At 42.6% G+C, this 24,797-nt stretch overlaps 1 protein-coding gene across 1 annotated transcript in view; it reads left to right on the top strand.

Annotated features, from left to right (window-relative positions):
- LOC117389424 (germinal-center associated nuclear protein) overlaps nucleotides 1-15,378 on the top strand; it is a 39,780-nt gene extending 24,402 nt beyond the window's left edge. The window contains exons 20-29 of the mRNA XM_055230569.1: nucleotides 1,694-1,835; nucleotides 4,385-4,766; nucleotides 4,962-5,059; nucleotides 8,126-8,516; nucleotides 9,171-9,322; nucleotides 9,769-9,919; nucleotides 10,264-10,399; nucleotides 10,560-10,745; nucleotides 13,501-13,651; nucleotides 15,074-15,378. Coding sequence (XP_055086544.1) covers nucleotides 1,694-1,835; nucleotides 4,385-4,766; nucleotides 4,962-5,059; nucleotides 8,126-8,516; nucleotides 9,171-9,322; nucleotides 9,769-9,919; nucleotides 10,264-10,399; nucleotides 10,560-10,745; nucleotides 13,501-13,651; nucleotides 15,074-15,232 — 1,948 coding nt within the window. The 3' untranslated portion in view covers nucleotides 15,233-15,378. The remainder of the gene's footprint in view (nucleotides 1-1,693; nucleotides 1,836-4,384; nucleotides 4,767-4,961; nucleotides 5,060-8,125; nucleotides 8,517-9,170; nucleotides 9,323-9,768; nucleotides 9,920-10,263; nucleotides 10,400-10,559; nucleotides 10,746-13,500; nucleotides 13,652-15,073) is intronic.
- The last annotated feature ends 9,419 nt before the right edge of the window (nucleotides 15,379-24,797 follow it).

Below are 24,797 nucleotides of genomic sequence, written 5' to 3'. Positions count from 1 at the left end.
AAAAGAAAATCAGTCTTGTTCATAAATAAGCCGCACCTGAATACAAGCCGCAGGTTTTCATATTGTAACGTGAGATATTTACACACAAAGACGGTGCACGGACACGCTTTTTTTAAAACTGTGCCTGAAAATTGGCACCGACACGACATCAACACGGGATGAACACACCTGCAGGTTTAGAAAATAAAGCTGCACCAACACGGGCATCTGCTTTTATTTCCTTTTGTCGTCTTTTTACATCGACAAAGTTGGATTCATTGATGTCGAGCTCACGTGCAGTGGATCTATTTCCTTCTTTATCTTAAAAACTGCGTCATTTCCATTTCTTCGTGTGTTTTTCGCAAAATGACCGTTCAAAATCAAAACTAGTGAATTCTTCAGAGCAGAATCTTTCCCCACGTCTGTCTCACTTTTACGTTTACAGCTGGAGAGCGCCCCCCGGTGGACGTTATCCGGAAAAACTCTATAAATAAGCCGCGCTGTTGTATCGGCCACAGGGTTCAAAGCGTTGGGGGGGGAAAGTCGCGGCTTATAGTCCAAAATTTACGGTAATAATCAAGAAAAAAAAAAGTCCCACTGGACAATAAGACCTATTTTTTGGGGGAAATTTCTTTTACAAACTCGGAAATAAAGAACAGACATTTTATCTTTAAAGTGAAGTTCTAATAATAATAATAAAATGTGGACCAACAGGCTGAATATCAGTACATCACGCTAACGTAACACATTTATATTTATTCAGCTCCATGAAGCACAGACAGAACTGAACACGTGTCTGGTTTGTTAACGTAAGATATTAACAGTTAATCAGATAAATAAAGCAGAAAAAACAACAAGTTTACGCTGGATCTCACTCCAAATCAATAAATCCACTGAATTCTTCATCCTCGGTGTCGCTTCTGAACAAATCCACCCACTCCAGAGGAAGATGAAGCAGATTAACATTTTCTTTTAGGGGCATTTTTGTTCAGTGTTTCTCTTTGTCTTTTAAATCAGCGTAATGTTGATATTTTAAATGTTCAGTGGTTCAGGAGGAGCAGATACTGGTACAAAAGTCTAGAGCCCCTCGCACAACTGTCACTGTGACAAGAACCAACATGTGACTTTATAGATTTTAACCGTTTAAGGACTGAACACATTATAGACCGGTATATCTCGCCCAGACTTTTATTCTTTTTTAGCCATAAAAATTGTGTTAAAGGGAAGTATCAGAATGTACTGCCTTTTTTCACACATCTACCTCTATTTTACATATCCATCTGTATTTTTCCTGACTGGGAGAATCCCGGCGGCCCCTGCGCTCTGATTGGTCGTCTTCGAGGGACAACATAAGCAGATGACCGTAATGACAGATCCCCGTGCCTCTGCTTTGAGACGCCGTTTGAATTTACACGATAGTTGCGGAGTTACGGCGGAAAACGGAAAATCCGCAACTGCTTTTTATCAGCGACAATCGTCCGGAAAATACGGTACTTAAGGTGATATGGGCCAAATCTGCTGGACGTCTGAGAGCCGTATTTTTTTTTTCTCCGTGTATTTGAGTTAAATGCGTCCCGCCCCAGTACAGACGTATCGCATCAGCAGCTCTGGAGGTCAAAATGAGTCCGCCGTGTACTGTCGAGACAAAAACGATACTGTCTCTTGTGTGGACGTTTGCCTGTATATTTTTTAAATTTGTGTACGTTTTGTCCAGGATCCTTTGTGATTGGCTGGAGGTGAAGTTGGGGGCGGAGTCAGAGGACTGTTGTCGTGACGGGACCCTTCACAGCCTCAGTGTCTCCAGCTCGGTTCGGGAGAAGGGAGCGAACACTCAAACTCTGCACATCGGGGTCAAGGTGGGCTCCTGTCTTAATCGAACCCTCTTTACGTTTAGCTGTAAGGTCCTGTACGAGGCTCCGCCCACAAGTCTACGTCACCCACGTTCTGCACGACAATCCTCCATAAATATACAAAAACATGACACAAAACTGCACACTACGACTTCACAAACCTGGTGTGATGTGCAGTAGTTTCATTAGTGCGACGCAGCTGATTGTGTTGTGATAGTGCTCTGAAGGGGGAGGGGCTTAGCACAGAGAGCAAAGGAAGCAGGGGCTCAGAGGGTCAAAAACTAAAATGAAACTTGCAAAACATGTGAAGAAGTAAATACCTCCTCTTTAATACCCCATAGAAGTAAATACCTCCTCTTTAATACCCTACAGAAGTAAATACCTCCTCTTTAATACCCCGCAGAAGTAAATACCTCCTCTTTAATACCCCACAGAAGTAAATACCTCCTCTTTAATACCCCGCAGAAGTAAATACCTCCTCTTTAATACCCCACAGAAGTAAATACCTCCTCTTTAATACCCCATAGAAGTAAATACCTCCTCTTTAATACCCCACAGAAGTAAATACCTCCTCTTTAATACCCCGCAGAAGTAAATACCTCCTCTTTAATACCCCACAGAAGTAAATACCTCCTCTTTAATACCCCACAGAAGTAAATACCTCCTCTTTAATACCCCATAGAAGTAAATACCTCCTCTTTAATACCCCACAGAAGTAAATACCTCCTCTTTAATACCCCGCAGAAGTAAATACCTCCTCTTTAATACCCCACAGAAGTAAATACCTCCTCTTTAATACCCCACAGAAGTAAATACCTCCTCTTTAATACCCCATAGAAGTAAATACCTCCTCTTTAATACCCCACAGAAGTAAATACCTCCTCTTTAATACCCCACAGAAGTAAATACCTCCTCTTTAATACCCCATAGAAGTAAATACCTCCTCTTTAATACCCCACAGAAGTAAATACCTCCTCTTTAATACCCCATAGAAGTAAATACCTCCTCTTTAATACTCCACAGAAGTAAATACCTCCTCTTTAATACCCCACAGAAGTAAATACCTCCTCTTTAATACCCCACAGAAGTAAATACCTCCTCTTTAATACCCCACAGAAGTAAATACCTCCTCTTTAATACCCCATAGAAGTAAATACCTCCTCTTTAATACCCCACAGAAGTAAATACCTCCTCTTTAATACCCCATAGAAGTAAATACCTCCTCTTTAATACTCCACAGAAGTAAATACCTCCTCTTTAATACCCCACAGAAGTAAATACCTCCTCTTTAATACCCCACAGAAGTAAATACCTCCTCTTTAATACCCCACAGAAGTAAATACCTCCTCTTTAATACCCCACAGAAGTAAATACTTCCTCTTTAATACCCCACAGAAGTAAATACCTCCTCTTTAATACCCCACAGAAGTAAATACCTCCTCTTTAATACCCCACAGAAGTAAATACCTCCTCTTTAATACCCCACAGAAGTAAATACCTCCTCTTTAATACCCCATAGAAGTAAATACCTCCTCTTTAATACCCCACAGAAGTAAATACCTCCTCTTTAATACCCCACAGAAGTAAATACCTCCTCTTTAATACCCACAGAAGTAAATACCTCCTCTTTAATACCCCACAGAAGTAAATATCTCCTCTTTAATACCCCACAGAAGTAAATACCTTCTCTTTAATACCCCACAGAAGTAAATACCTCCTCTTTAATACCCCATAGAAGTAAATACCTCCTCTTTAATACCCCACAGAAGTAAATGCCTCCTCTTTAATACCCCACAGAAGTAAATACCTCCTCTTTAATACCCCACAGAAGTAAATACCTCCTCTTTAATACCCCACAGAAGTAAATACCTCCTCTTTAATGCCCCACAGAAGTAAATACCTCCTCTTTAATACCCCACAGAAGTAAATACCTCCTCTTTAATACCCCGTAGAAGTAAATACCTCCTCTTTAATACCCCGTAGAAGTAAATACCTCCTCTTTAATGCCCCGCAGAAGTAAATACCTCCTCTTTAATGCCCCGCAGAAGTAAATACCTCCTCTTTAATGCCCCACAGAAGTAAATACCTCCTCTTTAATACCCCACAGAAGTAAATACCTCCTCTTTAATACCCCACAGAAGTAAATACCTCCTCTTTAATACCCCGCAGAAGTAAATACCTCCTCTTTAAGTATATTAAGATCTACCTAAATAACATTTTAGTCAAAGTTGCGCTATGTAACTTTTCATTTGTTTTCTTCTTCTTGGCATGAATGTTCCACACTATGGCATTAATCTTACAGTTACAGGTCAGATCTGTGGGGAGATGAACCCGCTCACAATAAGAATGCTTTTACGTTTTTATTGTTTTCTCTGCTATAAAAACACCTGTACTTGACTAAGTGGATGATAGCCAAGTAAAGGCCATACTGTGGAATATTCCAGGCGAAGCATTGTAATCTCCGTGGAGACGGTGAGAAATGCAGTAAAGTTGCATTGTAAACCTTTAAATAGTATTGTGGTACAGTCGGAGTGACCCTAAACGTTTCCTCTCAGGTTTCCCACGGGCCTTTATCTGAGGACAGTCTGTGTAAAGCGGAGGAGTGCTCTGAGCTCCAGGGCACCGGGGCGCTCCTGATGCTGCTCCCGGCCTCGGCCCTCCTCGACCCCCGTCAGAGCGACCCGGACGTGCCCCTCCTGTCCGACCCCCGTCAGAGCGACCCGGACGCGCCCCTCGTGTCCGACCCCCGTCAGAGCGACCCGGACGTGCCCCTCCTCTCCAACCCCCGTCAGAGCGACCCGGACGTGCCCCTCCTGTCCGCCCTGCTCCAGCTCAAACAGCTCCAGCAGGTCTGCACGTGGCACTGCCCTCTGCCCCTCGGGATCCTGGTGCCCGGGCAGGAGAGGGACGAAGGGCACACGGCGAGACTGGACGAAGGTAGAGGACCACACGGGAAAACTTTATACTAATGGATAAATTTAACTGTAAAGGTGCAGTGGTGAAAGACTCAAACCTAATGGAGCTTTGGATCTCCTTGTGTGTGTTTATACCTGCTCCTCCTCTTCTGGATCTCCTTGTGTGTGTTCATACTCGCTCCTCCTCTTCTTTTTATTATTATTTGTGTGTTTTCAGCGCTGATGTTGTCCAAACTGGTTGAAGACGGACTCATCTCAGAGTACAGCTTTTTCTTCCTCCCAGAAACCACCAGTGACCTACAGGCGACCAAAAAGGTATTTCAGATACTAATAAAAGAGTGTGAGTATGGGACGAGACTGAAATGAGGCGTCACCATTATCAAAATTAAAAACATCCGGCTCCACCCGTTCTGACTCTGGCTACAAGTCACTTTCTATTGATAATCTGTCCTCTCTCTGTCTCTGCTGCTTCAGACTCATTTTGGTCTTAAATGTTCAGATTAACCCTCTACATGATCCTGGGGTTCTTTTTTTTTTTTTTATTGATTTTGAGTTTATTTTATTTTGTATTAATTTTTTTCTTGTTATTTTGAGTTTATTTTTATTTATTTTTGTTTTTTGTTATTTTGAGTTTATTATTTATTTTTTTCTTATTGAGTTTTTTTTTTGTTATTTTCATATTCCTTTTTTTAGTTATTTTGAGTTGTTTTGTTTTTCTTATTTTGAGCTTTTTATTATTATTTTTTTGTTGTTTTGAGTTTATTTTTTTTATTTTTTTTTGTTATTTTGAGTTTATTATTTATTTTTTTCTTATTGAGGTTTTTTTTTGTTATTTTCATTTTCCTTTTTTTTAAATTATTTTGAGTTGTTTTGTTTTTCTTATTTTGAGCTTTTTTATTATTATTGTTGTTGTTGTTTTGAGTTTGTTTATTTTATTTTTTGTTATTTTGAGTTTATTATTTTTTTCTTATTGAGTTTTTTTTGTTATTTTCATATTCCTTTTTTTAGTTATTTTGAGTTGTTTTGTTTTTCTTATTTTGAGCTTTTTTATTATCATTTATTTATTTATTTATTTATTTTTTGTTATTTTGAGTTTGTTTGCTCCAAATCGCACCTGTAATGTGAACGCTACGGGTGACACTGCCTGAATCCGCTTTTTTTTACGCCGTCTATGAGGAGAAGTACTGTTTTTTTCCTGCACATTCTGCTGAAACAATTGCGATTTATCTCTGTTGGCGATTATCAAAATTACATAAAAACTCCCAGAAATGATCACTGTCGACCCTTTTTGTCACGATAAACGATGTTATGTTGATGTTTATCGTCCCATCCCTATAATCGAGTGGTCCAGTGACGAGAACGTGCAGGAATTTAACCACAACCCACAAGATCCTTTTCTTTTCCAACGATCAGACAGTGGCGTCAGCTCCAGACAGTCTGACCTCGGCTGTAGATCTTAATAATTTCACTATAAATTTGAAAAAAAAAAAAAGCACATTCTGGATCGTCAAGCGCGTCCACATCAGTTTGTTGTTGTTCACGGTAAAAAAAAAACCTTTCACATTGCGATGTTTAATATCCGTTTGGACTGAAGGAAACGTCATATGTGGGACACGGGGACATTTTATTGCGGGGGCGTCAAACTCAATTTCACCGAGGGCCGCATCAGCAAAATGTTTCGTCTCAAATTTGCAAAGATATAAAAAAAATGTCTGTGTAACTGCGTAACTCCTGATAAACTGACATTTTAAGACAGTCATACATTTAAATTTACCTTGCCGCGGGCCACATAAAATGACATGGCGGGCCGCATTTGGCCCCCGGGCCTTGAGTTTGACACATGTGTTTTACTGCTAATGTTAATGATGAACTGTTAGTCTTATATAACTGTAACGAGATGTGTGTTTTTAATGTGTGTTCACCTGCAGATGGAAAGTAGCTGCAGTTAAATCTGGTACAAATAGACCTGTCTCGATAGCACATTTTGAAGCGTGTTACCTCGCTACAGAGAAATACTGCGATAAACGATAATATTTAAACTCCTTTATGCCACTGACGCAGTAGGAATAATCCAGGATAAGCCCAGTAAAGTCATTTTAAATAAACGGTATCATTAAGTGGCCTGAGCTGCAACAAAGTAATAGCAGAATGAAGCCATAAAAAAGCTGAAAATACCACAAATCTCCGCACTTTTACAAATAAATCATACGCACAACGCATTTTGAGACCCACATTGTCGCTTTACAATCAAAAAATGTGATTAAAAAAAGGCAAGTCATGAGATCTGTCAGTTAGATTTGTTCTGTTTTACTCACAAAAGTGTTTAATCACATCGGCGTCTTCGTGTTTGTGAGTTTGGCGTGGACCAGTTCTGTTTGCTTCACGTTCGGCAGATTTCACACCTCTGGATTTGTTTCTGTAGGACTGTTTTTAAAAGTATCGCGTAAACCGAACAAAGATACGGGGCGTTACTGAACTAAAGCAAAAGATACAGACGCAACTGCAGCGAGCGCGGCGAGGAATCCGGTCCCGTTTTGATGCTTCGTGCCACTAATGGAGAGGTGGATTAAATGAGGTCAAAACTGTGTAAACCACTGAGCACAACAGAACAAGTGTGATTCTTTCATTTATTGAACGATAAGTCGATTTATTAATGATCGCGACAGGTCTAGGTGCAAATCATCTTTTCATTTGTGAGATTAATGAATTTGAACATGGTCCCTGACTAAGAGGAGGAGAGAGGGTTAGGTTACACAATTATTCATGCAAAGAAGAAGGGAAAAAAGGATGGAGGAATGGAGGAGGGGGAGAGAGGAGGGAGAGGAGGGAGAGGGAGAGAGGGGAAAGGGGAAAGGGAAGGGGAAAAGAGGGGAGGGAAGGGAGAAGAAGAAAGGAAAGGAGAGGGAAGAGGAGGAAGGAAAGGGGAGGGGAAAAGGAGGAAGGAGTGGGAGAAAAAAGGAAAGAAAAGAAGGGAAAAGGGGGGGAGGAAAAGAAGAGGAAAAAAAATATATATATAAATAAAAATAACAATAAATAAATAAAACAGAACGGAGACTCAACCCTGAAACAGAATGTTAAAACTTTAACTTTATAACTAATAACTAAACTCACTCGTTCACTCATTTTACCTGCTCAATTATAAAACGTCAGATCATTGTAAGTCCCCAGCCCCGCCCCCTCAGCCCCGCCCCCTCAGGCCCCGCCCCAAGCTCATTGTTTTCTTCCTGTTTCTTGCCTCATGCTTTTGTTCCATGTTTGTCATTCTCTTGTCTGTATCTTTGTCTTTGCATGTTTAAAAAAAAGGAGGAGAGGCTAACCACTCTGCCACGCTCTTTGTCTAAAGAAGTGTTTTATTCTAAAGTGTCTCTTCTTTTCTTGCAGTTGACCGATTCCTTGCGTTGGCTTCTTTCCCGCGCTCCTCCCGAGTTCCCGCTCTCCTGCCAAACTCTGGTCGGACTCGTGGAAACCGGATTGAGTCGGGATTTCAGCTCCAGGGTCTATTCCCACAGACGGGAGCGCGCCTCGGCCGGCCTGCCCCCGCCGCGCCCCCTGCCCGTGATCCGCCTGTACAACGCCGTCCTGGAGCACATCGCTCAGGGGGTGTCCTCTCCAGAGCTGTGCGGACTGTCGTGGCCGCCGGTGGAGTTTTCCGCGCCGGGGACGAGGGAGTTTGTGCCTCACGTCGGGTGGAACGGCTCCGAGCACCTGAAGTGGATCAGAGACGCCATCTTGAGTCTGCAGCTGCCAGAGTGGGACAGTGAGTCTCCTACAGGTCGGTCAGCGCTGCACAAATGTTCACTCAGTTTAAAATGTGAGGGCGGAAAAGCGTTGTATAAAAATGTGACCAAGGAGGGCTGCACGATTTTGATTTAAAAAAAAAAAAAAAAAAAAAAAACTCAAAAAAATTGTGATGTCGATGCCGATCCAATCTGCTCATTTTGAATTATTTTATTTGCACAGTTTAAGTCCGAAAGGCCGACTTAAAAAGAGCCTAATAAATTATAATACTGTAAAATAAAGTCTTACTCTCCTCCAGACACAGACATGAGGTGATGTTTGAGCCTCTGTTTCTAAAGGCAGTGTGTTTTCGCCGTATTATTCACGTCTGAGGTCTGTAAAAAGCCTGAAGCACACGGCGACTTCACAGATGTAAAGAAGCACATTCGACTGTTCTACTCCTCTGATTTGTCCAAAGTTTGGTTTTCACTTTTAAGGCTTTGTTACGACATTGCAAAGGTAAAACAAACGCTGTTTCTCTTCATTTATACTGTTTTAGCGACTGGATCGGCAACGATACGAGTGTCGGATCAGGATATCCCTAATTGAACAGAATAGAATTTGTAGATCACCAAAATTTGAATATGGAGTATAAATCTGAGTTGTTTTATTCCAACAAAACTGATTTCATTCTTGGTTTTATTTTCAGACTCTTGGTCCGAATTGTGCTCCTCCATCTTCTCCTACGCGGCGCAGATCCCGGTGTCGCGTCGCTCTCGGCCTCTCCTCACGTCACGCCTCGATAACCTGCTGCAGCGAGTCCGGACCAGAGCCCGGACCAGGAGGACCCCCGGAGCCAAGGTCCAGACTTGTGATTGTTTCTAAAATGAACAACAAATGAACACGTTTTTTGCATGTAAATGACCAAAGAATGAATCACAAAACTGGAGACGTTTCACTTTATACCACAGACTGTATAAATGGACATAGCTAACCTGTTAGCCGCCGCCGCGTTACAAACAGGAAGTGATCATGGATGCACATCCAGCTCCGGTATTGAAACTCTGTGTCCTCTCTCTGTCTCTGCTGCTGTCAGACTCATTCTGGTCTTAAATGTTCGTATTAACCCTCCACATGATCCTGGGGGTTTTATTTTGCTATAATGTCCATAAATCAAAATATGAACATTAATAATAATAATAATAATCACACTCACTCGGTCCACGTCTTTACACCGCTCCTTTGGGTCATTACAGTAGAAGAAGCAGGTTTAAGTTTCAGACTCGATTGTTTTGTGATTCCCTCAGGTCTCGTGGAGCTCGTGGGCCCACACAGAGGAGGAAGAGGAGGAGCAGCAGGAGGACTGTCCAGAGTGGGTCCCCTGGGACGATGTTCTAGTCGTCTGCATTGACCACAAACTCAAGGACTGGACACTGCCCGGACCCCCAGTCTGTGAAGGTGAGAGGAGGGAGGAGAGAGGGAGGAGAGAGGAGAGGGGGGGGGAGGAGAGAGAGAGAGGAGAGGGGGAGGAGAGAGGGAGGGGAGAAGGGAGGGAGAGAGAGGAGAGGGGGAGGAGAGAGGGAGGAGAGAGGAGGGAGGGGAGAAGGGAGAGAGAGGGAGGAGAGAAGGGGGAGAGGAGGGAGGAGAGAGAGGGGAGAGGGAGGAGAGAGCAGAGAGGGGAGAAGGGAAAGAATGAAAGGAAGAAGGTGAGAGAGGGGGAGGAAGGGGGAGAGAGAATCTAATAAAGACCAGTTTGAACACGTTTAAACCAGAGGGTTTCTTCTTCTCTGTTTTCTTTCCAGACGCTGTGACAGAAGATGGAGAGATCCTGGTGTATTTTCCCTCTGAGGCTCTGAGCTGCTTCACTCCTCCAGACGAGTGGAACGAGGCCGTGAAAGAAACACACAGAGAAAAGCAACAACAACGACAACAACAACGGTACGACGCACACCCAGAGTCGACGATGTAACTCTGGTTCACATTGAGTGTTAATATAAACAGCGGAGGGCCAGTCATACAAAGAGAATCCTTCAGTGTTTTAATCGGCGCCCTCTGGTGGTGAACTCAAACCTTTAAATACTCCTCTTCTGTGTTTCAGGACGAGCGCGGCTGCCAGGGTCCCTCCTCTCTCTCTTTCCCTGCAGAAGAGACTGTTTTTCAGCCCGAAGGAGCCGGAGCAGCTCCCCGAGTCCGGCCTGGACTTCAGTTACACCCCCACACCAGAGGAGGCGCTGGCACACAGAGTCCTGCAGCAGCTCGAGGAGGAGAAGCAGGAGAGCAAGAGGTGAGACCGCAAAAGTGGCATCTGTCTGCGCCGCGTCTCAGTCCGGCGGTTTCGCACTTCGTCGGCCGCGTTTGAAGGGCGCTTAACGTCACTTCCTGTCCCGTTTCACGCGCCCGACGAATGCGCCCTGCGTTTCCACGGAGGTCAACCGTGAACGTGCACTCCTGTATCCCATCATGCACCGCGCGTCACTTCCTCTACGGGACAAAATGGAGTCCGCGGCCGCTACGGAAAACACTTTTAAATGTAAGCGCCGGTTTACCTCACGTACAACAGTGCAACACGAAACTGTTAAAAAGAAGCAGTCGTTACAGTTGCTAGGTGATGTAACTTAAGCATCGTGACGTAAGCGCAGACGGCGCACGGACGCTCTGTGGTCTGTCCCATTTCAGCACGGCCTTTGCGGTCGACGGAGGACACGACATGGGCCGATCCACGTGACATTTAAAAAAGTGGCACAAAGTTCAGCGTCTTTTCTGTCGATTTAACTGAACAAACGTCACATGATTTTTTAACCACGACTTCAGAAAGTGAAGCCGATATGTAACCACAAAGACCAGACTGAACCAGGACTGAACCAGGACTAAACCAGGTCTAAACCAGGACTGAACCAGGACTAAACCAGGACTAAAGCAGGACTGAACCAGGTCTGAACAAGGTCTAAACCAGGACTGAACCAGGACTGAACCAGGACTAAACCAGGACTAAACCAGGACTAAACCAGGACTGAACCAGGACTAAACCAGGACTGAACCAGGACTAAACCAGGACTGAACCAGGACTAAACCAGGTCTAAACCAGGTCTAAACCAGGACTGAACCAGGACTAAACCAGGTCTAAACCAGGTCTAAACCAGGACTGAACCAGGACTAAACCAGGTCTAAACCAGGACTAAAGCAGGACTGAACCAGGTCTGAACAAGGTCTAAACCAGGACTGAACCAGGACTGAACCAGCTCTAAACCAGGACTGAACCAGGTCTAAACCAGGTCTAAACCAGGACTGAACCAGGACTGAACCAGGTCTAAACCAGGACTGAACCAGGACTAAACCAGGACTAAACCAGGACTAAACCAGGACTGAACCAGGACTAAACCAGGTCTAAACCAGGTCTAAACCAGGACTGAACCAGGACTAAACCAGGTCTAAACCAGGTCTAAACCAGGACTGAACCAGGACTAAACCAGGTCTAAACCAGGTCTAAACCAGGACTGAACCAGGACTAAACCAGGTTTAAACCAGGACTAAAGCAGGACTGAACCAGGTCTGAACAAGGTCTAAACCAGGACTGAACCAGGACTGAACCAGCTCTAAACCAGGTCTAAACCAGGACTGAACCAGGTCTAAACCAGGTCTAAACCAGGACTGAACCAGGTCTAAACCAGGACTGAACCAGGACTAAACCAGGACTAAACCAGGACTAAACCAGGACTGAACCAGGACTAAACCAGGTCTAAACCAGGACTGAACCAGGACTAAACCAGGACTGAACCAGGACTAAACCAGGACTAAACCAGGACTAAACCAGGACTAAACCAGGACTAAACCAGGACTAAACCAGGACTAAACCAGGACTGAACCAGGACTGAACCAGGACTAAACCAGGACTGAACCAGGACAAAACCAGGTCTAAACCAGGTCTAAACCAGGACCGAACCAGGGCCGAACCAGGGCCGAACCAGGACTAAACCAGGACTAAACCAGGTCTAAACCAGGTCTAAACCAGGTCTAAACCAGGTCTAAACCAGGACTGAACCAGGACTAAACCAGGACTAAACCAGGACTAAACCAGGTCTAAACCAGGTCTAAACCAGGTCTAAACCAGGTCTAAACCAGGACTGAACCAGGACTAAACCAGCTCTAAACCAGGTCTGAACCAGGTCTAAACCAGGTCTAAACCAGGACTGAACCAGGTCTAAACCAGGACTGAACCAGGACTAAACCAGGACTAAACCAGGACTAAACCAGGACTGAACCAGGACTAAACCAGGTCTAAACCAGGACTGAACCAGGACTAAACCAGGACTAAACCAGGACTAAACCAGGACTAAACCAGGACTAAACCAGGACTGAACCAGGACTGAACCAGGACTAAACCAGGACTGAACCAGGACAAAACCAGGTCTAAACCAGGTCTAAACCAGGACCGAACCAGGCCGAACCAGGGCCGAACCAGGACTAAACCAGGACTAAACCAGGTCTAAACCAGGTCTAAACCAGGTCTAAACCAGGTCTAAACCAGGACTGAACCAGGACTAAACCAGGACTAAACCAGGTCTAAACCAGGTCTAAACCAGGTCTAAACCAGGTCTAAACCAGGACTGAACCAGGACTAAACCAGGACTAAACCAGGACTAAACCAGGTCTAAACCAGGTCTAAACCAGGACTGAACCAGGACTGAACCAGGGCCGAACCAGGTCTAAACCAGGTCTAAACCAGGTCTAAACCAGGTCTAAACCAGGTCTAAACCAGGTCTAAACCAGGTCTAAACCAGGTCTAAACCAGGATGACACGTTTGTGAAGCTGATCCCAGACAAATCCTGAGCAGGTTCATCATTTGTGGATCAGAAGTTTGGAGATTTCTTCACAACATCTAAAATTGTGAAATTATTGTGAACTCGACGTGTAAATGTCAAATTGAACTGACGGGACCAGGAAAATGTGACAACGCTTCAACTTTTATTCACGCTGATGTATTTTATTATTATTCTATAAAGTGTCACCAATTTGAGGAAAACGATGTGGGTTTGTCCAGGATGATGGAGCAGTTCCAGCGCTGGTCTGAAGGGGGTGCTCTGGAGCAGCTGTGCACGCCTCTGTTTATGCCCTCGTCCACTCTGCTGACCCTGCCCACGCTGGTGCCGCCCCCTACAGGCAGGACCAGGGAGGCCACGGCAAACGCTCAGGTATAACTCCAAAATTAACAACAAAAACGTCTTTATCTGAGCTTTTGTTCACGTGATGATGTCGTTTTCTCATCCACACGTTTATCCTGCATGTTTTTTTTTCCAGAGTGACCTGATATTTGTGCGTCACTCTGAAGTTCTACACATTATGAGTCTGGCGTGGCGTTCGCTGAAACCCGTCGGAAAACACTGAACGTCGTGGCGATTATTTGAATGTGATCGGTCGAGTTGAAAAGCGCAGACGTCCTCCCCGTCCACAAACGCACAAACGCACAAACTCTGATCTTCTGGCATCTTTTTCACTAAACTAAATCGTTCGTCCTGACGCTAAAATCGGCCGAAGTTCATTTAATCCAATCAATTCGATGTGTTTTTGTAACACCCAAAATCACAACAACGTCGCGTCTAAGGGCCGAACATGAGAATGAATTTAACCGACAGAAAATTATACAATCAACAGTGAAAGAGAAACACGAAACACGAAAATGAATCAACAGAAAACAAGCAAATGGAGACGTGTCCCAGAGCGCCCCCTGTCCTCAGACCCGCAAAAACTCAAAAACTCATTAATCAAACGTGAAGGAATGAATCGAAATGTGATTTTTTGTAAGTCCGTGATGAGGGATTATTGTTGTAACATGAATAAAAGGTGATTTTATATAATATTGATTAAGGCTGGATATCGCTGAGCTTTTGCAGATACGATACAGTACTTTTTCGATTCGATACGATACGATATGTGTCAAATTGATTCAATACGATTCCGTGGCTTTTTTTGACCCTTAATGATGAGCCACATTTTCACCAAAAAATCCACATTAATGGAGCTTTTCTCTTGTGTTTCTGAAGATGATGAACATAAAGTGCGTTTTGTCTCATGTTCAGATTGTTCCACTGGTCGATATTTTTCATCCATATTTACATTTACACAGAGACGTGCAGTTTAACGGCTCTGAAGAATCACAACAGATCCACTAAAACACCACTCTGATCATAAACGTTTGTGTTAAACCTCAGTCTGTGCAAAGATAATATCAAATAAACATGTTTTAAAAATCAAAACGGTGAATCAAACGTCAAATGTCCGACATAAACGAGTTTGTTTCCTCACAAATGTAGAGCTGCGACAGAATCATCTGGAAAAATAAACAAGAAAATACATCGATACAGCAGCCCCCGATATCGATACTGTGGCATTATATTCTATTATTTTGCCGCTGATATTGATTAAGTGATTATCCAGATGTATTTTGTATTTTCACTTCTCAAAAAACTTTCACTCCAAAACGTCCCAACCAGCTGTCATCGTTTTAAAGACAAACGGTGTTTAATTTATCTTTGTGGATCAGATCTCCATCCCCGACGAGCATCTCTCTGACTATAAAAGTTACACGGTGGATCTTTAATTTACCTTCTGCGCAGGTTCTGGAGCCGGAGGCGGGGTCAGATTTCCCTAAAACTCCTCGTCCGCCTCTGTCCTGGAGGGTGGAGGAGCTGGAGCGTCGGATCACGGCGAGTCGAGAGGAGGAGCGAGCGACAAAACTGCAGCTGAGTGAACTGTTAAACATCGTACAAGACTGACTTTAAACGCTCGAGGACAGAAAGAACTGATATTTTTATTACTGAAGTGGACTATTTTAAACTTTTTTTCATAATGTGACTGTTTAAAGTCTTTTTTTATTGAATAACTGTATTTGAAGTGCAGAGAAATGTTTGAGACTGTTGAGTTATGAAAGTTCGTAAAAGGACAAAATCTGGAATAAAAGTGATATTTTTCATGTCATTTGTGTGGAATCCAGTACTTCATGAAGATGTGAGTCTGATCAGGAACCTCCCACAGTTCAGATGGGTTTGATTGACAGGTGGATTAGCCAATCAGGGACACACGGACCGTCTGTGTCAAATCAAATCTGGTTTATCTGGAAAAGAGAAAGAAATATGACTGAAAAACATGGAGGATTTGAGCAGAATGAAAGAGAAGAATCAGAATCCTTTTATTTGCATTGTCTGTGAACACAGTTCACAAACTAGGAACTTATTTTGGTGATAAAGTGCAACATAAAACATAAAACACTGAATAAATACAAATACAACTGATCCTGAACAAACTGTTCTTATGACGAGAGGTTCTGGTCCCAGTGGACCGTAGCCTCCTGCCAGAGGGAAGTGGCTCAAATAGTCCATGTCCAGGGTGTGTCAGCTGCTCTACGGCCTGCTCCCCCCGAGTCCTGGAGACAGGTCCTGTAGAGATGGAAGGAGCAGCATCACCTTCTCAGCAGAGGCACAATGTGCTGCAGTGTCTGTCCCTGGCCTCAGTGAACCACACAGTGATGGAGGAGGTGAGGATGGACTCAATGATGGACGAGTAAAACTGCACCATCATCTGGACCGGCAGCTTGTCTTTACTCAGCTGCCACAGTTGGAACATCCTGTGATGGGCTGAATCACTAAACTGTTAATCTGAGGTGAGAGAAATGTTTGTAAATTACTGTATTTGGGTCTGGTGTCTTTATGTTTGAGACAGTTGAGACACATTACTGCTTCATATAGAAAATGTTTTTAAAAGGCACTGGGGCAGCAGGGCTGTTAAAGCCACAGTGTGTAACTTTCTGGAGGTGGCACGTCACCTGCATGACTCTGGAAATGGAAAGTTAAAGCCATACTTTGGAACATTCTCCATGGAAACGTTTATGCCGTGCTGTGGGAGACTGGAGGAGGCCAAGTAAGAGTCAGGTCTGTGAAGATGCAAGTCCACTCAGAGTAAGGAATGTGTGGTTTTCAGATAAAAATGTGCTTTTATTTTATTATATTGTATATTATTATTTATTTTTTTATGAATTAATTAATTTATTTATTTTTATATTTTAATTTATATTTTGCTTTTTTATGTATTTTTTTTTATTTATTTTTGTATGTTTTTGTTGGATTTTTTTTATTTTATTGTATTTATTTTTTTTGTAAAATGTTAAAATGTTATGAAAAAATATATGAATAGTAAAAATTAAATATGTGGGTCCAGTGTAAATATAATATCTAATGGATCTAAACTCGTCTGTAAACTGGAGCAGGTCTGATCTGAGCACATGTGTAACCAGACAGTAGCTGCGCTCTGATTGGAGGATCCCGCCTTAGCCCCTCCCCTTGCCCCTCCTCTCTGGCTCCTGATTGGTCAGTGGACTCTCTGCTCATGTCTGTCCATTCAAGAGTAAAAAGTCTCTGCTGTTTCCAGGACAAAACAGACACAGTTTGAGCAGAAAACGTGTTTCACCTGGAGTTTGTGGAGCTGCTGCCATGAGCCAAGGAACGTGAGTCGAACTTTATTTAACTTTAACTTTAATCATGTGGCACTTTATTTTATTTTAACTTTAATCATGTGGCACTTTATTTATTTTAAGATGTGTGTTTCTCTGCGTCTTTATGTGACAGATGTGATTTATGAAGCTCCTTTTTCATTTAAACACAAACTCCAAACTGTGACACCCAGAGGAAGTACTGTGTGGTACTGCAGTAAAAGTACAGATACTACAGTAAAAGTACAGATACAGAGGTGAAAAGTTACTAAAGTAAAAGTACAGACGCTCAAGTAAAAGTACAGACACTCAAGTAAAAGTACAGATACTCAAGTAAAAGTACAGATACTCAAGTAAAAGTACAGACACTCAAGTAAAAGTACAGATATTCAAGTAAAAGTACAGATACTCAAGTAAAAGTACAAATACAGAAGTAAAAGTACAGATACTCAAGTAAAAGTACAGATACTCAAGTAAAAGTACAAATACAGAAGTAAAAGTACAGATACGGAGGTGAAGAGTTACTCAAGAAAAAGTACAAATACTCAAGTAAAAGTACAGATACAGAGGTAAAAGTACAGACACTCAAGTAAAAGTACAGATACAGAGATGAAAACTTACTTGAGTAAAAGTACAAATACAGAGGTAAAAGTACAGATACTGAGGTGAAAAGTTACTAAAGTAAAATTACAGATACTTAAGTAAAAGTACAGATACAGAGGTAAAACTTACTCAAGTAAAAGTAAAAGTATCACATGAAACACTCTACTTAAGTAAAAGTCTTTAAGTACCCGTTTAAAAATGTACTTAAAGAGTAAAAAGTACATTTCACAGAGTTGTTCTTTTTGTCGTGAAACTGTAAATAAAAATGAGACGTATTTTGGTCAAAAGTAAAAACACGAATCTCTTAATTTTTCTTATGAATTTTGTGTATTTATTTTTGTTTTGCTCAAAGTCGAGGTTTGAACTCTTAAACTTTCTTCAGGATGTTTCCACGAACACGAGACAAAATAAGTAAATAAGTATAAATAAATATAAGAAGTTAAGTGAAAGTAAATACGTAAATATAAGTATAAGTAATAATAAGTAAAAATAACTTTTCAAATCAGATGAAAAGTACTTTTTACTTTTCAGTCGTGTTCAAAAATGTAGTGGAGTAGAAAGTACAGATACTGCTCTCAAATGTACTCAAGTAGAAGTAAAAAGTATCCACTGTAAAATGTACTTAAGTAGAAGTAAAAAGTACACACTGTAAAATGTACTTAAGTAAAAGTACAGATACAAAGCTAAAAAGTACTCAAGTAAAAGTATCACGTGAAAAAAATCTACTTCAATAAAACTATTTAAGTACCTGTAAAGTAAAAGTAAAAGTAAAGTACAGATACCTACAAAGTCTACTTAAGTACTGTACTTTAATACTTGTACTTTGTTACGTTCCACCTCTGGAAATACTCAAATACCTCGCAGTTTTATGGTGAAAATCAAATATTTCATTTACCGGATGTGGTGTAGTTATAAGACTGAAGTATTACACAGATACAAGACCCATGGGAGTAGAAGTACTATCATTATAAAAAGTACTACTAGTATACTGTAGTACTGTGACGACACACTGAGCTCAGGGGTCTCATTTTTTTACTAAATCACACAGTTAAAGTAGAAATCCACGTAGTAACACTCTTGTACGCACGCTTTATGAACGAGTCTAACCTTTGACCTCCCCCAGGTGTCTGCGCCGCCGCGGGGGGCCGTACAAGACCGAGGCGCTCACGGACCTGACCCGGTGGAGGCTGGAGAACGCCGAGGGCCGACAGACGTGGAGGTTTTCACACGAGGAGGAGGAGCAGAGCGCGTTAGAGGCGCATTCACTCGGACTGGACACGGTGAGCGCGCGACTCAAAACGGCGGCTCTCGAAGGGCCAGATGTGAAATAAATCAAACTACTTTTTTACTTGTTAACTACCGTAAATTCAGGACGATAGAGCGCACCTGAATATGAGCCGCACCCGCTGAATTTGAAAAGAAAATCAGTCTTGTTCATAAATAAGCCGCTCCTGAATATAAGCCGCAGGTTTTCATATTGTAACGTGAGATATTTACACACAAAGACGCTGCACGGACACGCTTTTTTTAAATTGTGCCTGAAAATTGGCACCAACACGACATCAACACGGGATGAACACACCTGCAGGTTTAGAAAATAAAGCTGCACCAACACGGGCATCTGCTTTTACTTCCTTTTGTCGTCTTTTTACATCGACCGAGTTGGATTCATTGATGTCGAGCTCACGTGCAGTGGATCTATTTCCTTCTTTATCTTAAAAAACTGCGTCATTTCCATTTCTTCATGTGTTTTTCGCAAAATGACCGTTCAAAATCAAAACTAGTGAATTCTTCAGAGCAGAATCTTTCCCCGTCTGTCTCACTTTTACGTTTACAGCCGGAGAGCGCCCCCCGGTGGACGTTATCCGGTAAAATTCTATAAATAAGCCGCACTGTTGTATCGGAATCAGAATCCTTTTATTTGCATCAGTTCACAAACTAGGAACTTATTTTGGTGATAAAGTGCAACATAAAACATAAAAACACACTGAATAAATACAAGTACAAATAAGGGCATGCACAAAGTTAAAATAGATATGCTTAAAAAATAAAATACTTAAAGGTAGAAAATATAAACAACAGCAGCATCAGAACAACAGACATGACTTATTAAAGTGACCGGTGTTATAAAGTGTCCAGTCAGTGATCCACCTGCAGGTGGAGTCGGGCACGTTGAGCTGAGCTTGTCCTGGAGCAGAGCAGGGAGGATGGGGTTGAATGCAGAGCTGAAGTCCACAAACAGGATCCTGGCGTAGGTTCCCGGGGAGTCCAGATGCTGGAGGATGAAGTGAAGGCCAGGTTAATGGCGTCGTCCACAGACCGATTGGCTCTGTAGGCAAACTGCAGAGGGTCCAGGAGGGGGGAGGTGAAGGACTTGAGGTGGTGCAGGACCAGGCGCTCAAATGACTTCATGACTACAGACGTCAGCGCCACAGGTCTGTGTCATTAAGTCCAGTGATCCTGGGCTTCTTGGGGACGGGGACAATGGTGGACAGCTTGAAGCAGGCTGGGACGTGACATGACTCCAGGGAGGTGTTAAAAATGTCCCTGAAGACAGGAGCCAGCTCCTCAGCACAGTGATGTCATCAAGTGGTAGTTTTCAAGTTAACTCCTCCCACTTTTACCTTTAGTTCAGTCGAGATAAGAGACAACTCCAGGACTGAAATGATCCAAATGATTCTAGAAATGAAGGTGTGTGGAGTTTAAAAACACAGTGGAGCACTTCCTGTATCACCACATGATGACATCACAAGGTGGAACAGAGTGTTTTCAGTTCTTTTCTTTTTTTTTTTTTTGTTTCACATTTTTATTGATGTGTGAAGTCTTACAATATACTGTCATTTAAAACAATAAATGCACACGCACCTTTTTAATTTTTATATAACAAGAACTGGAACTTTAAAAAAAAAATTCATAAATAAATATGTAAAATGGTGATAATAATAATACAGAAATAAATAAATTAAATAGTCACACAAATCTTGAATGTAAATAAATAAGAAGAGCATCATATAGTAAATAATAAAAAATATAAATCATAAATAATAATAATAATAATAAATAAATATATAAATAAATAAATACATAAATAAAAAAAAATAATAATAAATAACAGCATTATATCATTGAGCAGGAATCCCGTTCATTTCATTGTAGAATTTGAGAAAAGTTTCACAGCTAAAATCCGATAAAAAAGTCTTGTTGATTTGTTGAAATGTTCATCGTGGCCGAGAAATCACAACGCGACGATTCTCTGGGAGGCTTTAAACGGCCGTATTTTGCAGATTTAGGCTGAGCTCTTCTCGCAAACTTAAAACACTCCATTCCACCTTATGATGTCATCATGTGGCGATACAGGAAGTGCTCCGCTGAGTTTTTAAACTCCACACACGTTCATTTCTAGAATCATCGGGGTCATCTGTTACTCAAACGTGTGAATGAAACAAAAACACACAACTCCAGGTCTGTTTGTGATGGAAACTTCTTGAATAAGTGGAGATATTTTGTGATTTTTACTCAGATTTGTGGCTCTTTAATGAGTTTTTAAAGCTCAATATCAGGTTTCTGGCCACAGCAGCGAGATAACGGTGTTGTCCAGGTCAGAGCATCTCTCCTGACCTGCCCGTGTGTTTGTTTTCAGAGTAAGTTCGTCCCCGCCTCTGCTCCGGCTCTCACGGCCGCGGACTCCGCTCTCAAAGGAATGAACTTCTACAAACATCTCCAGGCTGAGGACGGGCACTGGGCCGGAGACTACGGCGGGCCGCTGTTTCTGCTGCCAGGTACGGGAAAAAACGCTCCGCTCAGAGGTCAGGAATCAAACCCACAACCTGCTCACTGAGAGGAGGAGACGGGGTAACCACTCTGCCACAGCGACACAGGGAGAACACGCAAACTGTGCTCATCAGTGTGGTCTCATGAGGCTCTTGAGCGACTGTTTAAAGGGTTTGATCTAATGTCACACACAGACCTGGAGTTGTGTTGTTTTTGTTTCATTCTCACATGTCTAACACACAAACCTGCAGATTTAGGCTGAGTTCTTCTCTCAAACTGAAAACACTCCATTCCACCTTGTGATGTCATCATGTGGTGATACAGGAAGTGCTCCACTGTGTTTTTAAACTCCACACACCTTCATTTCTAGAATAATTTGGATCATTTCAGCTCTGGAGTTAACACTTATCTCGACTGAACTAAAAGTAAAAGGAGCTGTTCACTTGAAAACTCCCACTTGATGACATCACAAGGTGGAACAGAGTGTTTTGAGGTTTGGAGATGTGACAGACGAATAATAAAGTGCGACTCAAACATGCGAGAATGAAACAAAACGGAGGAGGAAACCGCATTAGAACATGACTTAAAGCTGCAGGAGCACAGTCAGCCCCAGGGCGGCTGTGGCTACAGAAGAGGCCGCACACGCCGCCATCTTTTGAACACATCGTGTTGTTTTAGGTTTGTTGATCACTTGTCACGTGGCTAAAATCCCGTTACCCGAGGAGTGGAAGAAGGAGATGGTGCGATACCTGCGGTCGGTGCAGCTGGAGGACGGAGGCTGGGGGCTGTACGTCACACCTGACCCACAGACTGTAGAAACAAGTGGAATATTTATTTATACATTCATTTATTTTTTATTCATGTAATTATTTATTTATTTATTTATTTATACATTCATTTATTTTTTGTTAATTTATTCATTTATTTATACATTCATTTATTTTGTATTTATTTTGTATTTATTTATTTATTTATACATTCATTTATTTTTTGCTTATTTATTTATACATTCATTTATTTTTTTGTTAATTTATTCATTTATTTTTACATTCATTTATTTTTTGTTTATTTATTTATACATTCATTTATTTTTGTTTATTTATTTATACATTCATTTATTTTTTATTCATTTAATTATTTATTCATTTATTTATTTATACATTCATTTATTTTTTATTATTATTTATTATTTTATTTTTTTTATTTAACCTTTATCTCATTTCAATATTCTAAATATTAAAATGAGAGAGAGGGAGAATAAACTAGAGGAGGGTGGCTACAGGGAGAGGAAGAGGGAGAGAAAGAAAGAGGGTGTCAACAAGGAGAGAGGGAGAGGAGGATGAGGGGAAGAGAGGGTAAAGAGGACGGAGGAGGTGAAAGAGAAAATAAACGAGAAGAGTGTGGCTACAGGGAGAGAGAGGAGAGGAGGAAGGCGAGAAGAGGAGGAACGCTACGGGGAGAGGGAGGAGGACGGAGAGAGAGAAAATAAACGAGAGGAGAAAGGCCACAGGGAGAGAGCGAGAGATGAGGTGGGTCAAAAAGAGGAGATGAGAAAGAGAAAGGAAAAACTGTAAAAAGGAAAAGAGTGATGGGGGGGGGAGAGAAAAGTGAGAGAGAGAGGATGGACAGAGATAAAGAGCAGAGGACGAAAAGGAAGGAAGGAGAGAAGAGGTGGAGAGAGGGAAAGGGAAAGAAAGAAATTATTTATTTATTTAATGTCATTAATAAAATATAAATAGACATCAATGTAAATGTATTTGTGAAAAGTGCTATTCAGGAAAAGGAGCAAAAGTTCAAATCATTTTATATTTTTACATAAAGCTCCAGTCACTTTAGACTCACAGAGAGAAGAGGAAACACTTTTACTCGAGTAAGAGTACTGGTACTTCAGTACAGATATGACTCGAGTAGGAGTAAAAGTACGTGGTCTGAAAAGTGGTTAAAAGTATCTGAGCGTCTGATATTTGTTCTTTTCTCTCAGACACATAGAGGATAAGTCGACCGTCTTTGGCACGGCCCTGAGCTACACGGCGCTGAGGATTCTGGGAGTCGGTCCAGACGACGCAGATCTGGTCCGGGCCAGAAACAACCTCCACGGCAAAGGTTTGGGAATAGCGTGAGCGGGATAGTGCGAGCGGGATAGTGCGAGCGGAATTGTGTGAGGGGAATAGTGTGAGGGGGATAGTGTGAGCGGAATAGTGTGAGCGGAATAGTGTGAGGGGGATAGTGTGAGGGGGATAGTGCGAGCGGAATAGTGTGAGGGGAATAGTGTGAGGGGAATAGTGTGAGCGGAATAGTGTGAGGGGGATAGTGTGAGGGGAATAGTGTGAGCGGAATAGTGTGAGGGGGATAGTGTGAGGGGAATAGTGTGAGCGGAATAGTGTGAGGGGAATAGTGTGAGCGGAATAGTGCGAGCGGGATAGTGTGAGGGGGATAGTGTGAGGGGAATAGTGTGAGCGGAATAGTGTGAGGGGGATAGTGTGAGGGGAATAGTGTGAGCGGAATAGTGTGAGGGGGATAGTGCGAGCGGAATAGTGTGAGGGGAATAGTGTGAGGGGAATAGTGTGAGCGGAATAGTGTGAGCGGAATAGTGTGAGGGGATAGTGTGAGGGGATAGTGTGAGCGGAATAGTGTGAGGGGAATAGTGTGAGGGAATAGTGTGAGCGGAATAGTGTGAGGGGATAGTGTGAGGGGATAGTGTGAGCGGAATAGTGTGAGGGGATAGTGTGAGGGGAATAGTGCGAGCGGAATAGTGTGACGGAATAGTGTGAGCGGAATAGTGCGAGCGGGATAGTGCGAGGGGATAGTGTGAGGGGAATAGTGTGAGCGGAATAGTGTGAGCGGAATAGTGCGAGCGGGATAGTGCGAGGGGATAGTGCGAGCGGAATAGTGTGAGCGGAATAGTGTGTGAGCGGAATAGTGCGAGCGGGATAGTGCGAGCGGGATAGTGCGAGGGGAATAGTGTGAGCGGAATAGTGTGAGCGGAATAGTGCGAGCGGGATAGTGCGAGCGGGATAGTGCGAGCGGAATAGTGCGAGCGGAATAGTGCGAGCGGGATAGTACGAGCGGGATAGTGCGAGCGGAATAGTGCGAGCGGAATAGTGTGTGAGCGGAATAGTGTGAGGGGAATAGTGCGAGCGGGATAGTGCGAGCGGGATAGTGCGAGCGGGATAGTGCGAGCGGAATAGTGCGAGCGGAATAGTGTGTGAGCGGAATAGTGTGTGAGCGGAATAGTGCGAGCGGAATAGTGCGAGCGGAATAGTGCGAGCGGGATAGTGCGAGCGGGATAGTGTGAGCGGAATAGTGTGAGGGGAATAGTGTGAGGGGAACAGTGCGAGCGGGATAGTGCGAGCGGAATAGTGCGAGGGGAATACCGACGACGTTTCATTCACAATACGACGAAGAAAACGACTGGAACAGGAACTACTTTGTGTACAGTTAAAGCAAACCATCCATATGAATTCTATTTTTCTCTCAAACTG

Source organism: Periophthalmus magnuspinnatus, chromosome 21 (assembly GCF_009829125.3).
Source record: "Periophthalmus magnuspinnatus isolate fPerMag1 chromosome 21, fPerMag1.2.pri, whole genome shotgun sequence".
Classification (NCBI taxonomy): Eukaryota; Metazoa; Chordata; class Actinopteri; order Gobiiformes; family Gobiidae; genus Periophthalmus; species Periophthalmus magnuspinnatus.
The sequence above is the reverse complement of the archived record's forward strand: the minus strand, read 5'-3'. Positions and strand labels throughout refer to the sequence as shown.